This window comes from Streptopelia decaocto, assembly GCF_964273445.1.
Source record: "Streptopelia decaocto genome assembly, chromosome: 7".
NCBI lineage: Eukaryota > Metazoa > Chordata > Aves > Columbiformes > Columbidae > Streptopelia > Streptopelia decaocto.
This window is the reverse complement of record NC_138661.1, coordinates 19,376,122-19,391,196: the sequence shown is the minus strand read 5'-3', so window position 1 is coordinate 19,391,196 and position 15,075 is coordinate 19,376,122. Positions and strand designations below refer to the sequence as shown.

General features: G+C 37.0%; 1 protein-coding gene across 2 annotated transcripts in view; it reads right to left on the bottom strand.

Moving 5' to 3' along the window:
• PTPN21 (protein tyrosine phosphatase non-receptor type 21) overlaps positions 1-15,075 on the bottom strand; it is a 46,818-nt gene that overhangs the window by 11,347 nt on the left and 20,396 nt on the right. Inside the window, exons 5-15 of one of the 2 annotated variants that reach the window (XM_082059188.1) lie at positions 14,649-14,716; positions 14,132-14,202; positions 12,725-12,812; positions 12,435-12,523; positions 10,089-10,176; positions 9,267-9,346; positions 8,013-8,114; positions 7,287-7,347; positions 6,682-6,766; positions 3,479-4,944; positions 1,029-1,166 (exon numbers count right to left, since the gene is read on the bottom strand). In XM_082059188.1, coding sequence (XP_081915314.1) covers positions 1,029-1,166; positions 3,479-4,944; positions 6,682-6,766; positions 7,287-7,347; positions 8,013-8,114; positions 9,267-9,346; positions 10,089-10,176; positions 12,435-12,523; positions 12,725-12,812; positions 14,132-14,202; positions 14,649-14,716 — 2,336 coding nt within the window. The remainder of the gene's footprint in view (positions 1-1,028; positions 1,167-3,478; positions 4,945-6,681; positions 6,767-7,286; positions 7,348-8,012; positions 8,115-9,266; positions 9,347-10,088; positions 10,177-12,434; positions 12,524-12,724; positions 12,813-14,131; positions 14,203-14,648; positions 14,717-15,075) is intronic. The other variant, XM_082059189.1, reaches the window with a different exon arrangement.

Genomic DNA, 15,075 nt, shown 5'->3' with positions numbered 1-15,075 from the left:
CTCCTATGGATCTCATTCCAAGCCTTCAAACTCCAAGACCGTATTTCTACTGTGTAACCTGCAATTAATTTTCTTGGCCTGTTCCTTATAATCATGGCTGGTGAGAGCAGGAGTGTTCCTCCAGGTTCTAATCCCTGCCCAGTGACTGTCAATAAACTGAGCCAGAGGGATTCTGCAACTGAGGATGCCCAACCACACTCAGAACAGTATTTCAAAGAGACAGAACGTACAATAATCAGTGTAGACCTTGGTGTATGGAGCTGTTGCCCGGTCAGATGTGTGATGACAGCACTGTTCTACACAGCCCTTCACAGGCTGGATATTGACTGTATTTCACTACCCTGTACCAATGCAAAGGTACATAAGGCAGCCTGAAGTCTACTTACTGATGCTGGTAACCCTGATACATGCAGATGGAATAATATATTTCTCAAAGAACAAACCTCAAATTCTAGAACCTGATGTCCTCTCAATGATCTGAGATCTTTTAGTGAATTTAAAATTTCTGCAGATCGCACAAGTTCCACCTATATTGTCAGGAATCACCTGGGGGAATACAATCTGCACAAGTTGTGCCCTGGGGATGCAATTTAACTACAAAATTTATTGTAAAAATTGTATGAACTACTAATAATTACAACGAAGTTCAATCTCACACTCATAATTTTTATTTTCATATGTTTTAAGTCTGCAAAATCCACAAATTAAGAGAGAAGACAGAAGGTCTTGGCACAAAAAATGTATTAGTAGATACCAGTTAATTTGCCTCCTATAGGTTCAAAGGGTAAACTATAATTTGAATCACTGTCATCTTAAATATTAAAGACAAATCTGAGTTACACCTAATACTTCTAGAAATGAAATATCAATCAGAAGTCTCATTCTTCATTTTGTTTCTGTTCTCAGTATTTGAATTGCTTTGAATCTGAAGCATTTTAAAGTCAACACAAAGCACCATTCATATACATTTCGTTTTGAAAAATCACTAGTGGGAAAGAGAAATCAAGCATTAAAAACCTTCAACATACCCGTTCATCATTTGTTGCTCTTGTTGGTTCTTCTTTCCTCTCATCTGGTAGAGGCATTCTAGTCAAAGTTAGTCCATTCAGGGCAGCTAGCTTTAGAGGCCCTATTTTTTTTGCATCATTTTTGTTCTTTTTCATACCCTGCAAAAGAAGAGCTAAAACTCGTAAACATACCTAAACACCTGATGAAGTTATAAAGTAGAAACCAAATGAGTTCAGTTAAGTAAAGGATACTTTTTTGACCCCTTCTGCAAACAGCTCTGACCTTTTTTCTTTGATAAGCACTGCAGTGAGAGATTACGGTGGTGAGACTACATTCCTCCAAGTACACCACACAAGTCTGTCTTCATTCCAGACAGGTTAATGAAACTGCACGAGAATTACAACTATGGTTCCCTACAAAGCTCACAACTGAGGGTGCGACGTGACAACTCTGAACAATTAACATTCTTGGACAGAACTGCAATCACTTTCCACCCTAGAAATACATACAAGTGATTCCTTACTGGACTGTTCAGTGTGCAGGCATTATTCTTCCCTGTAAGTGGGCATAACAATGAGCACATACCTTAAGATATTTGGATATAGTTACATGTTTGAATAGGTTTGCAACAGACTGCACATACAAAATATGAACACAGAACTGCAGACAGATCTGAGCCCTGAACCAGGCCATGAATCTAAATTATTGAAGTCACCATTCATTATTTGAGAAAAATACTAAAGGGGAATTTTTATGAAAGAAAAAAGTCAGATGATTCTTTTAAAAAGTGTAAAAGAAAACTTAATAATTCCTGCAGTTGCTAAGTTTGGTTGTTAACAAAAATACACTGAAAATATGAGCATATATGCTGCTTGAATGATAATCCTTTCAAAAGCTAAATGGTGGTAAGGAGTATGACAACAAAGCTAAGAGGATGAGACCACATTTAAAAACAAAAGAAACACAAACACAACACTAAGAGTTCATTGGAAAGCAAAATGTGCGAATATGGATAGGGACCAGCTCTATTACCAGGATATTTATCTCAATATTGAATACAGAAAGGTAATATTCTCTATTATGCAATAGCACTCCTAAATATTACTGAACTAGAAAGTATTTTACTGAACACTTCCAGTGAAAAAGTTTGAATATCAATTTCATTTCAAAGGTTGACTTGAACATTTAAATAGCTATCAGGAGGAAAAGGCAGGGTATAATTTTGGCAGACACATCTGGGTCTGTAAATGTATCTTTTGGAAAACAAAATACTGACTACCTAAATGTGAACACAAGGAGAAAGGCATCACCTTCTTTCCCCTATATCCACATAATAAGCAGGAAGAAGGAGATTTAGAAAAACATACACAATTATAAAATTAATTGATGCTGATGAAGGTTCACTTCATTGTGTTCAGCTCCATGTACAGGAAGTCTGACAGACAAAAAATTGTGAGAGCAGAAACAATTTAAATACATGGCTTACTCTAGATTAGCTTTCATAGCATCAGCTATAACAGTTACTATAGCAGTAGGAGTTAGATGGTAGTTCCACTGCAGTCCAACTTGTGCAGAAAACTAACACTAACTCAGTCTGGCAAAGTTAACAATAACCAATTTTAAAAGCCAAAATAATAATAAGAATGGTCTCCCTCCATCAGCACCTGAAATATGCCATGGGCTACATATAACTGAACAAAAGTTTAAAACAAAGTGAGTGGTAAGGACTGCCAGTGAAATTGTACAGTCCCATACAGACCTTGATGTTTCTATCAGGTGGGAATTACAGATAAGGTGAAACTTGCAGTTGTTCACTATTTATGGCTTCCTAAGATTGGAGTAGGAGAAAGACACATGACAAGCAAGAAATAGTGAGATAAAAATAGCTTTAAGGCAAGGTAAAATGGAAAGGATATGAAAATACGAAGGAATGGAGGAAAGAAGAGAATACAAGGAAAGAATTTATTGCCTAATGCATCACGTCCCCCCTCGTAGGTCAGAACGAGACAACAAATGAATTTTTAAAAGTAAACATTCAGCTACATCAATTTTTTCAGTGAAAAGAAGATTAGAAAACTTGTACTGAAATGGAAACAGTTGCTTCTGTTCCAGATAAGGATAGGTAGGGCAAAATTCAGGATCTAGAACTGACTTTAAATGAGCTCATTCTACAGTTGCTGTCCATGATAGCTGTATCAGATGGATGGAAGCTGCACAGCTGGATTTGTGTGGGAGGACTATACAAACAGAACTCAGACGTGGCAGAGAAGGGGACAAAAGATAGCTAAGCGAAGATAGCCAGGGCAAAACAGAACAATAAAGGCCAAGCTTAAGGTAGCTTTTAATTCACGTGTTTTAAAAGCATCTCAGACTCATTAAAACAAAACAAATCTCAAACAAAAACCCCAAACAACTGCTGGTACAGAACAAATCAAAACAACCCAAAACAAGAGGAATAATATCCACTTACACCTAGCGGGGGAAGGCCTTCCACAATATTCTTCTTCCCAGACAAAAGATCGGACACAGGTCTCTTCTTTACTGAATCTTTCCTTATTCTGTATCTCCCTGATGTTGTAAGGTCAGATTCTGACATAGATGGAGTAAGCAGTCCTTCCCCTCTTCTCTGTACCTGGCTTTCTACTAGTAAATGAACAGGACTCATATCTTTCATTCTCTTTTCTGTCTCAGTAATATGTAATTTAGGCTCAAGAATATGCAAAGGGCCAGCAGATGAAGCAACAGAGCTATAAGGGTAGTTCAGTACTGAATCATGAGAATAACCACCCATAACAGATGACAGTTGGGTTTGATCTTCAGGGAGTGAAGAAAGACCTGTAGCAGCCTTGTTTTCTTCTTCAAATTCTTCTTCTTCCTCACTACTGTGAATCAGCATAGTAGCATCTGAGAGGGTTTTCTTATGATCACAGTTCACACCTTCTTCTTCCTCATTTTCTTTTTGCTTTGTTCTTTCCATCAGAATGTTGGGCTGTGACCCTTCTGAGATAACTCTTGGAAGAGCCACATCTGCTGCAGAAGCTGACATGGTCCTCTCTTTAATTCTTATTCCTTCAAAGCTGGGAGTCAAGCCTGCTATTTCAATACTGTTCCTTTTCTGCAGCTGAGCATGGTGTGCTGATGTTAGAGGTTCACTGACCTCCTGAAGAGAATGTGCCACGGGCAGGCTGTCTTCCTGAAATGTCTGGACAGAATGGTGCACTCGCCTCGTGATAAGGTCTGGATTGCTGCTGCTAATGTAGATATGTCGTGAAAGGTCTGGAGTACTATTTGCAGGTCTCGGGTAGGGGTATGGGGGAGGTGGTCGGTAGACTTGAGTCTTCATTATATTTGGTGCTGGATAGTCCTGAGCCTGGAGCTGCACGTTTGTCAGCTCAGGCACACTGACCGCCCCGACAACTGGGCGCTTTTCGGCAGGGTAGGGATAGGGGGACTGGCTGTGAAAACTGTAGTTCAGGTTAAATGGATAATGGTTCGATTGTGGAGAAGCAAAGTGAGCATGTTCTCGTATTTCAGGCTGACTGTACACTAAGGCATCAGGCCTGCTGTAAGCATAAGAATTGCTGATGTTAAGGTTTCTCATCGAGTGACTCTGCCTATTGCTGTGCACCATCCCCCTGTTGAGCTGTCTCATCACGGTTTCATAGTCTGGTGTGGGACGATAAGAAGGTGGTATTAGTGCACTGTGTCTATGTGATGGGATGTAATCGGTCCTGAGGACATCACTTCCAGTAATGCTTGGGTTAGAGGACATGGGGGACGGCTGCAAGTAATGTTGTGGGTTGTTCAAGGAGTTTGTGCTGTGTGCGCTATAGACACTACCATTGCGGATCCGACCACTGTAGTCATGAGGGGCTCTATCCAAGCTAGTCTGAGAGTGACAGTAGTATCCATTATGATTGCTCACAAAGAGGTTATCTGAAAGTAAAGTTTAACAACAATCTTTATGTCTAAGACATCATACAAAGATATCCACAATTAAGACGTAGCTAACTCATGTTGGAGATTTTCAAAATCTCAGTTATTCTTCGCTATGTATTAAGTGTGAAAGAAAAAAAAAAACCACCAGATTTTTTTTGTTTTGTTGATACCTAAGGTATGTATAGCAGAATAACCTATTATGTTCATTTAAATGATGCAAATTTCTATTGGAAAACATTGTCTAAGAATGGCTTTTTTTTGTTTAGGAGAGGTTTGCTAAATTTCAGTTCAAGTTAAACAAAACCCATACCAATGGGCAGAATGTCTGCCCCAGGGTTTGCACTAATCTAATGAGATTAGTTTAAACAGAAAACAAGAAAAACAAAAAGCACCATGAATAAAAAATGCACCAAAACCCTAAAATTACCCCACAGCAACCAAACAAAACCCCCTCACTCTTCAACTACCCTTAGGACATAAGTAGGTATAGTACTACAAGACCTTAAAAACAAAACAAAACAGATTTTCTCCAGAAATTTTGGAGACTGTTTAAACCACTATCATATTGTTTGCACATTAATATATATTCATTGTCCTGGGTAAATACACACTTAATAATTTAACTATTACTTAATTGGAGGTACAATCTGCCAAGGTCCAGAAGACAACAATTCAATCATTGCTCTATATACCTTCCAAGACTGAACTCTACAGGTTCACCAGAAGAATTGCCACACATACGTTAATGAATTTGCTGACAAGCAAAAATTATTTTGCTTGTGAAAAATTGTTCAAAAATAGGATATGTGCAGTAGCAAACATCCAGCAATAATTCCAACATTATATTGGAAACAATCCAGCTACATTCTGAATTTAAATACCTGTACCTTCATGAATATTTGTGTAACTCTATTTAGATAGAAAATGGGCTTATTCCATTACCAGTGAGTTGTTAAGAGTATTTTTTTTAAGCAGCTGAGTTGTAGGACATGAAGGTCCCTGTCAAAACTGAGGCAACTTTTCAAAAGTTCAGATTAAGCCCTTCAGGGCAGTAGCTTTGTTAATTAAAGACACAGCGTGTAAGAATAAAAAAAAAAAAAAAAAAGAGAAAGCAGCCATGACTCCACTGCAAACCACTTGGATTAGGAGTGTGCATCCCTTGAGAATTCTAATTAGGGTTTGTTTTAGTGTTTTTGTTCCCTTTTTTGCAAACAAATGTATACCAGTCCCATAACTTGCAGACTTCCTTAGCCTTTGAATTCCCCACCACCCTGTGGCCTAGTGAACTCTGAGAGAAACTGCTCTCTTCCTGCATCCTGGGTTTAATATTTTTCTAAATTTATTTTTGAATTGTCTGAATTGTCTGAGGGCCCAGTTACTCTTTGCAGCAAGGATCTCAGAAGGAAGAATCTCTTTGCAAGGATCTCAGGATGCCATACTGTACAAATTTGGTTCATGAACCAAAAAACAGACCAGTCAGCTTAAACTCACACAAGGGACCACAGTCTCTAGGTGCTGTATATGCTATCCTTACTAACTTGCTCATATCCCATATTTCACATTAGCCTCTATGCCTAGAGTAGCAGCAGGCACTTCAAATGACGGTCGTATTACAAACCTGTTCCATGCTCGCTCAATGAATTCATTCAGCTCTAGCTAAAGTAGCTATAAATGCAAATTATAGCTTTTAACTTCTGAAGTTGTGTAGTGTAGCCTTGGATTTAATGAACTTACCTTGGGAGGACGCATATGGTTCCGTATAATGACCATTGTAATGCAGCTGAGGTGGTGGAGGCATCATATAAGGCTGAGGCTTGGGCTAAGAAATAAAGCATCTTATTGTTAGTTAAAAACTCATGTTTTATTTTCAAAATAAGTCTTGAAGATTTTTTATATATAATACATAATATCTTATACCTTATATCTTATATTTTATATATAATACACACACATGAATCTCAGTCTTAAACCATTTCTCTAAATCTGAAATGTAAGCTCCTCCTGTGAGGTCATACAAGACATAATTAAAAAAAAAAAAAAAGGAAAAACTCAGAACCACACACCCCCAACTCAAGAGTCTATCTTGCCATCTGACATCTAGGAGAATCTCTCAGAGACAGAGCAATCAAACTAAAATATTCTGCATTGCAATTATTAATATTTTAATTCCATTTTTCAGATATTACATACCAGCTTTTTCTACAAGTCAGAAACTGTTCCTCAATACTATACTCATCTTTTTCACTGCTCATTTTATTTCACTGAAGGAAACTAATGTCTGAACCAAAGTCAATTAAAATCCATAAAAATGCAAATATAAAATTTTCTGCTATCCTTACCATAGCCATCCTGGAGGAAGACCGCCTTCTAACAGGATTCACTGTAATGGGCTGGGTTTGTCTACAGAAGAAATTTTATGGAGACAAATGATTCTTAACAACACCAAGACTCATTTCAAACTTTGGAAAGTGCTCAGTTAAAACCACTCTACATTTCTTGGAGCCAGGCCTTGCATTACATAGTCCCCCCCAACAGTCTCAAAAGGAAAGAGCTCTGTGCATAAACCACCATCGCAGACAGTATGAGGAGAATAACAAAATCAGCATCAAAATACCTCAGTTATTTCTTTGCCTCCTTTCAATGCAGCATAAAAAGAAGATGTCCCTGAAGCACTGCAGCAGGGTAGACAAAGCAGTGGAGTAACTGGGGACTTGTTCCAAATTTGAGCCCCATATAAAATCTCATACTCTAAATTACCTGTTCTACAAGACCAGGCATCAGATATTTTACAGAATGTAATGTTGCTCATGTTACGGGAACTGGAAAGCGTGACTCTACTGCATGACCATTTGTTTGCTCGAACATTCAAGCTAACAGCAACAATTTTTCATAATTTGTTGGATTGCCTCCAGGATGTAAGGCTCAGAAACCTTAAGTTCCTTTTTCCCCACCCCACGCTGTGCCTGTATTCTGCATCTTGCAGCACCACAGAGGTCAAAAGACAGCTGAATAACACAAATGCAGGAACTGCCAGATTTCCGAAAGAATATGATTTTTCAGCTCACCCTTTGGGAAGTGAAGGACGAGAAAGGATTGGAAAGCGCGGAAGGGAAAGAATGAGGGAAGATTTCTGAGAGCCCTCCTCAGGTGGAGAGTCCAGGGAGTCTCTAAAGACAAGGTATGTACAGATAAAGAAAAAAAAAAATCGGAACTTAATACAGGTGTGCATAAGACAGTTGTCAGCGGCAGGAACAGATGCCAGGGAATCTTAGAGATAATCAGAAAAGTTTTTTGAGGACTTTTCCTATCAATAAAACCATGTTGTGGTGAAAGGGTTAAAATAAGTAATCCTAGGGACTGGCATTCAACATGGAACTACATATCGAACATTATTCAGACAGCAATGCACAAGTCCCACCAATGCAGTGCTACTACCAATATTTCTTATCCCACTCAAAAGACAGCCTGGTTTACAAGCTTAGGGGTATGAGGTCTGCTCTGAAATTAATCTTACTCTTTAAACACACTAAGAAGTCATTGGTGCTACAAAATATTCCAGTCTTTCCACTGGCCTCAGCAAATTTTGGACCAACCCCTCCATAGCTATCTTCTTGTGTACAGAGAAAAGGAATGGAACACCTGGGAAACATGCTTTTTTATGACAGACTATTCAGTGGGTCAAATTCTCTGTTCTTTGGCTCAAGTAAGTTAATCAAAGGAAAGCTGTACCAGTAGAATAACTCAAATTCCAGCCTTTGATTTACAAGTTGGAGAAGAGCCCATTTAAATTTAATTTGATGAATTGTATTAAATTTACTTTGCACTGGTGCCACTTGAGCTGTACAGATTCCACGGATATCCAAAGGACCACATACCTCTCAGCTGCCAATCCAGCACATTTCAGGAGTGCTTCACATACACTTCCCTCTCTTTTAAAGGCCTCTAGTGTGTCCTTTCAGAGCAGTTCACCCAACCCAGGCCAAAACCCCAGTGATTCCAACAGCTCACAAACATCCTGGCAATAGTAGCCCCCAAAGCCACTGAAGTCTGTCAACAGCACTGAGATCCAGCAGCAGGGGCTAAACACTATTACTTTTGGTAAGATTTCGATGCTTAATATTTTCCTCTGTTAGAAGGCAGAACGTGTTTGAGAAACTAGTCATAAATATTTTCTCAAGAAAGATTAAGAAAAAAGGCCCAAGTCATTAATTACTACCTTCTAAAAATGACAGTGAAGACATTACAGAGGTTATAAAAGATTTCACTTCCCCACAGAAGCTTCAAGGGCACCAAGAGTTGCGCTGATGTATTCTACTTACAGGCTGCATTTATTTAGTCTGTAAAATTTATGTCTAGCCACACACATCCTCCACACATATTTTGCTGTTTCCATATCTTCCTGCCAAAAAATAAAACAAAAATTTGCATATTAGGCCAAATACATATACCCATCACTTGTTTTCAGACAAATCATTAAAATTTTTAATATTAAATTAGCATTGACTGATTTTGTCTTAATTTAATTTCATTACTGTCAAGAGGTTTGCCTTAAAACTGTACTTTGTGGGCCCGAACATGCACTCTATCCTAACAATTGTATTAGATTGATGAAAGTTGAAAGTAGAAGCTTTTTGTTGAAGACACTCTTATCACCTATAATACTAACACAATTTGCAACAAATGTATATATATATATATGTATATATATACACACACATATATATAACACTGCAAGACTGTCAAGAGCTGCCTTCTTGACAAAGGCAACTGGTAGAAGCTACATAAAATTAATTATTCATGGCATGCCATTGCCCACTCCAGCAAAGTTCTAAGACAATATTTATCTTTAAATACCACTGATTTAAAAGTCAAAAAAACATGCCAGAAATTTTACTGGAATGGATGAAAGTTTTTATGACCACCTCAAACAAACCTGTCAATGTACTAAACATAACCAGTCAGATTTTTAATGCCTTCCTGTAGAAAGCCAGCCAGAGACAGTATTGTTACTTTTGACTCACTCATACAGTTCAAAGTTGCTAAATATATAAAAAGTAGCTTTTATACTTTGTGTTAAATCAGCAGTCTTAATTTGTGTTTTTATTTATTTAGTGAAAAAACAAAAGTAAAGATCTACTCACAGTTTGGAATTGGATCGTCTCTTCTTTGTTTGCCAGCTCTAATGTGAAAAAGGATTTATTGTGGGACATGTTGGCAATATCGTGCCACCTACAGACAGAAGGGACAGAACATGACTGGCAAGCCCTGATCTTCAAACCACAGAAAATGCAACTGAAGAACAGAACCACCACCAAGAATATGGATAAATAAAAAGTTCATCAGTCTATCTGAACAAGTTGCAGAGCATCATTAAATAACTGCTGAAAGGAAATATGTACATGACTAACTCTTTACAGGATGCACAATATGTACAGTAATAAGTTTACTACTTCTCTTCCACTTCAAATTCTGCCATATGTGGGGCATTTTTTTATTGTTTTTTGTTTATTTGTTCGTTTTTTAAAGTCAAATTTAGTTATCAGTAAATTATAATGTCCTGACTGCTTGAAAGGAAACCACACTTTTGGGGTGGGGGGAATCTACACTCAACAAAGCCATTAAGACATGATTATACATATTTTCTAGAACTCTCCTGCATATTGACAGATGAGAAAAAGTAGAAGTTAGATTGCAAGAAATATAATACCTTATATTTATTCAGTTTCCTGTTCAATATAAATGTAGCTTGATCCATTAATATTATGTTAGTATAAACAAAGTCTATATCATTGATATATTAAAAGAATATTCTGCAGTGCATAAACACACGGAAAAAGCATGATCTAGAGACAAGATTCTCTCTAAAAGTATTTACGCTACTTCCATTTTCATTATATAGATGTGACTGATAGCATGTCCTATAGCTACTTCACCATCATACGCATGAGGCAGAGAAACAATAATGTCACCAGTGTGATGTAGAAGAAAGATCCCTGAAATTTAAGGTCTTGGTTCACTGGCATTTATGGATGCAGTTACAAAATTACTTGAACCAATATGAACATTACACAGCCTTTGTAATTTGTACGCATGGGTCATCTGTCTACCCTTTTTTGCCACCCAAAGACCACGATGTATCTATCCCTGGTAGAACTGCCCATAGTCATGCAACAAATAAGCAATAGAGCAGAAACTGGATACTGGACTTGGAATACGAATACCTTCTGATGCCCTCCAATGTGCAACTTTTTCCTTATGTTTACAAGAATGCATCCACAATTCTTTGGGTCTCAATATTAAATATTTCCAAACACGTCTGCTTTTAAAAAGGAACTTTGGTTTTCAAACAGCTGGAACCATGATATAGCAAAAAAATAACATGCATAAAGCCACTCATGCTATCCTAAGGAGTAACTCTCTAACAGATAAAAAGACATTTTGCCTTATGTGAAATGCACAGACAAAGATTTTTTCCTCTCCCTTACATGCTTGGAAAGTCAGACAGCAGAGCTGCTCTTGCTTCATTCTGCAAGAAAGCAGAGTGGGGCACTTGTACCACTCTACACAGTTAAAAATAATTTGTCATCAGCTCTCCTGTCAGCAGAAGAAATAGAGATTTTTGTGAAGGACAGTTAACGGTACTGAATTTAAAAATCCTATTAAACGAAACCACTAACAGAAAGAACCTCAGTTGCTACTTTCTCTAAGCCCAGAAATTCACCACAAGTTTCAGTAACTGTTGGTGTTGGGCCATACAATTTCAAGACTGTTAATATTCAGGCCAAAATTCAATGCTAGAAGATTAAAGTTCACTAAGAATAAAGCTTTTCTTGCTCTAGCAATAAATACAGATTACTAAGATTAATTTTTTAAAAAAATCTTTATTTGTATTTTTTGAAATTTATTCCAAATTCTGTCTGAAGATGCCAGAGAAACCCCTCTTGAAGTCAGTAGGAACCGGGACATTTCACATGAAGACTGAATTTTAACTGTTAAGTGAGTTGCAGACACACCTATGTCTACAATTCAACCATCAGAACATTAAATAATAAACTAAAACAATGTATAAATCAAAAATAACGAAACAAATGTTATCATGTGACTCTCCTTTATTTCTTTTATATGTAATATACAAAAGGAACTCATGGATAATTTTACAATTGAATATTTCTGAATAAATTGATGTGCCCATTTCAGGACTGAAGATGTTCTATGTGCAGAGAAATGCTACATTTTTGACTCACTAAATGTTTTGTAACAGTATATTAAATGCTCACCACTTACAATTAATCTGGCTTCAAAAGGATTCATCTTGCAGTCAATACATTGAAAAATTCCCATGGTATTCACTGTAGCATGACTACTACAAGTATGTTCAGGCTTATCAAAAGAATAAATACACGATACCTAACAGTCATTCCTGCTAGTGAGGAACACACAAAAAATGTGAAGTGTGCAAAGATATTTTAAGAAAGAACAATACTAACCTAAATACAACGGGAGGACGACCATTTTTGTGTTTGACAAAGATACCATCAAGACATGCTCCAATGAATATGTCACTTCCTTGGCTGTCCTGTAAAAAGTTGCAAAAAATTATGCAAATACAGAAAAAAAGTCTTTGAAAGCAAAGTTACATAAGCAGCAGTTACTTTTACAATTCTGGGGGAGAAAAAGGGTGGTGTGGTTTGGGGGTTCTATTTATTTTTGGCAGGAAGGAACCCTTTTTACATAGGGGAAATAAAGGAACTGAGACAAAGATCAAAGCCCTGTTTACCTTTGCAGGATAGGTCTCTTCACCGTAGCCCTCCATTCTCTCTACTTCTTGCATATATAACATTTCTGCATCAGGAGGAATAAGGCCTCTACAAATGAAAACAATGATCACATAGTACTGTCAATAAGAAAAAATAATCTTTGTTTTACTCTGATTGACACCGTCAAAGCTTGAAAAGCAACCAAAGACATCCAGACAACCATCAGATCACGCTGTTTTCATTAGTATCAATGGCTGATAAATTTGTCTCAGCCTTCATACTTGGATTCTAGTAACTTCTTTCTCTCAGGCATCTCTCAGGGTAAAGAGCAACAAAGACCAGTTAAAATAATCATGTCTGCTAATGGCAGCCAGTCATCACATCCTTCTTCATATCCACCTTTGTCGCCCTATTTTCTCACTTTATCAGAATTATTATTCTGGTACACGTGTTCAAGACCTGAATTTCTCCTATTGCAGTATGCATGTTTAGGACCAATATGAACTTTGACACTTCTTATTTCAGGAAAGTGAGGCTCATTTTCTAAATGCTGACAAAGTTTTAACTGTAACAGCTTGAAAACATGAGAGGGACAAGATCTGTAGGGAAAAGGCTTTTTTTCATTAGACCAACTGGCAAAGACAGTTTTCTCAGACTTGCAGCAGTGTTACAGGGATTAAAAGTTTGTGCTTCCCCACCTACATGACTTCTCTCATAAAAGACATTATCTCTATATGCAAAGTCCTGTCATGCTCATTCTTATGTCTCTCATCACTTTTTTCAATCATCAATTTCTGTTTCTTTACTTTTTCCTAATGTCATGAAGATTAAGCTTTCTTTGCTGAATCTTAACCATGCAATCCTGTTATGAAAGTATTTCAAAGATAAACGGATTTGAAACTTTCAAACTGTTGTTTTCAAGCAATAAAAATAATTAGTATTACTCGCATACTCACAAACATTTTTCACGGATTAACTGAGAGAGAACTTAACTTGCCTTTGTCTTGGACTACTGCACCTTGGCTGCCATTTACTGAAGACAATAAGCATTCTGGCACAGTGACTGTCTCTGTATTTCTACTGCCCTCAGTATCTGCCAATGTCGTTTATCAAGAAACATCCTTACTGGGGCCACAACTTCATATAAAAAAGTTTCAGAAACATCACATAGGTGAAATCACACTATTTAGTTGTGTCCTGTACTCTTAATTTTCAAGCAGTATCCTGTCATTTATTGTAACTGTCATTCTGTTCTCTTCTCAGTTTCATTCAACAACAAACTTGTAACTTCAGTGCAGATATATCAGTGCAAAACTCATTTAAATGGGAGGTGAAATTAGTTCAACTGTTTCCTGAAATTCCCAAATTCCTGAGCTACTGAAGCAACCACAACAAAATTAAGCAATAAAGAGTTTTAGAAATGTTACCTGTACTTCTGATGTAGCAAGGCAACTTTTTGTGTTGCTTCTTCCAATATTTTTTCTTCTTGTAGCCAACCCTTAATGTAAGATAGCATTTATAGAATGAAATACAAAAAACTCTACAAAATTCAATGGTTACAGTTTTTTTATACAGACAAATCAACCCTCCACTCTAGTCTTGGAGCTCAGATGCTGTAATACGCACACAAACAAAACCAAAAAGCACACTGTTTTGAAGTGATTTTACTCACTTTCCTATACCAATCACAAACATCTTTTCTGTGTAATATACAATAAAATCGAAAAAATCTTGCAACAACTTTTCTTCTGTGTAATATGAAGTATCACATCTCATTCCAGTCTCAAATAAAACCTTTACTGCTTTTGACAATCTAGGGAGGAGTAAACTAGATGGATCATGGAGTCTTTAATAATTATTTGCATTTACCAGTCTAAAGAAAGATTTAAATATAAATGTATCTATTTAATAATTTAAATTTCTCAGTCTAAAGAAAGTACTTACCACTGGAAACAAAGCAAATCTTTGTAGAAACTCCTGAGATTCATACTGATCATAGTCTCCAAAATCAGCTAAAAAAAAAAAAAAAACAAAACTTGGATTCAAACACACTTGTAACAAAATGATTTGATACCCAGTTAACTGGAGCAGGATTTCCAAGTAGCAAATCTCCATCCTGTTGAACTATTATATGAAAGTAAAACAATGGAACAAACTAACCAGCCGTGTTTATGAAGAGGAAAAGTAAAAACACATCCCATCTTTCTACCTTGTTCAGAAAAAATCACAACACTCCTTGTGGACAGGAAAGGAGAAGAAATAATAAAACAATTACAGTGTGGCTCCAAGCTCCTAAGTTCCTCAGGTTTTTATTTGTTTGGTTTTGTTAATCACAGAATGGTGGAGGTTGGAAGGGGCATCTGTGTCTCCC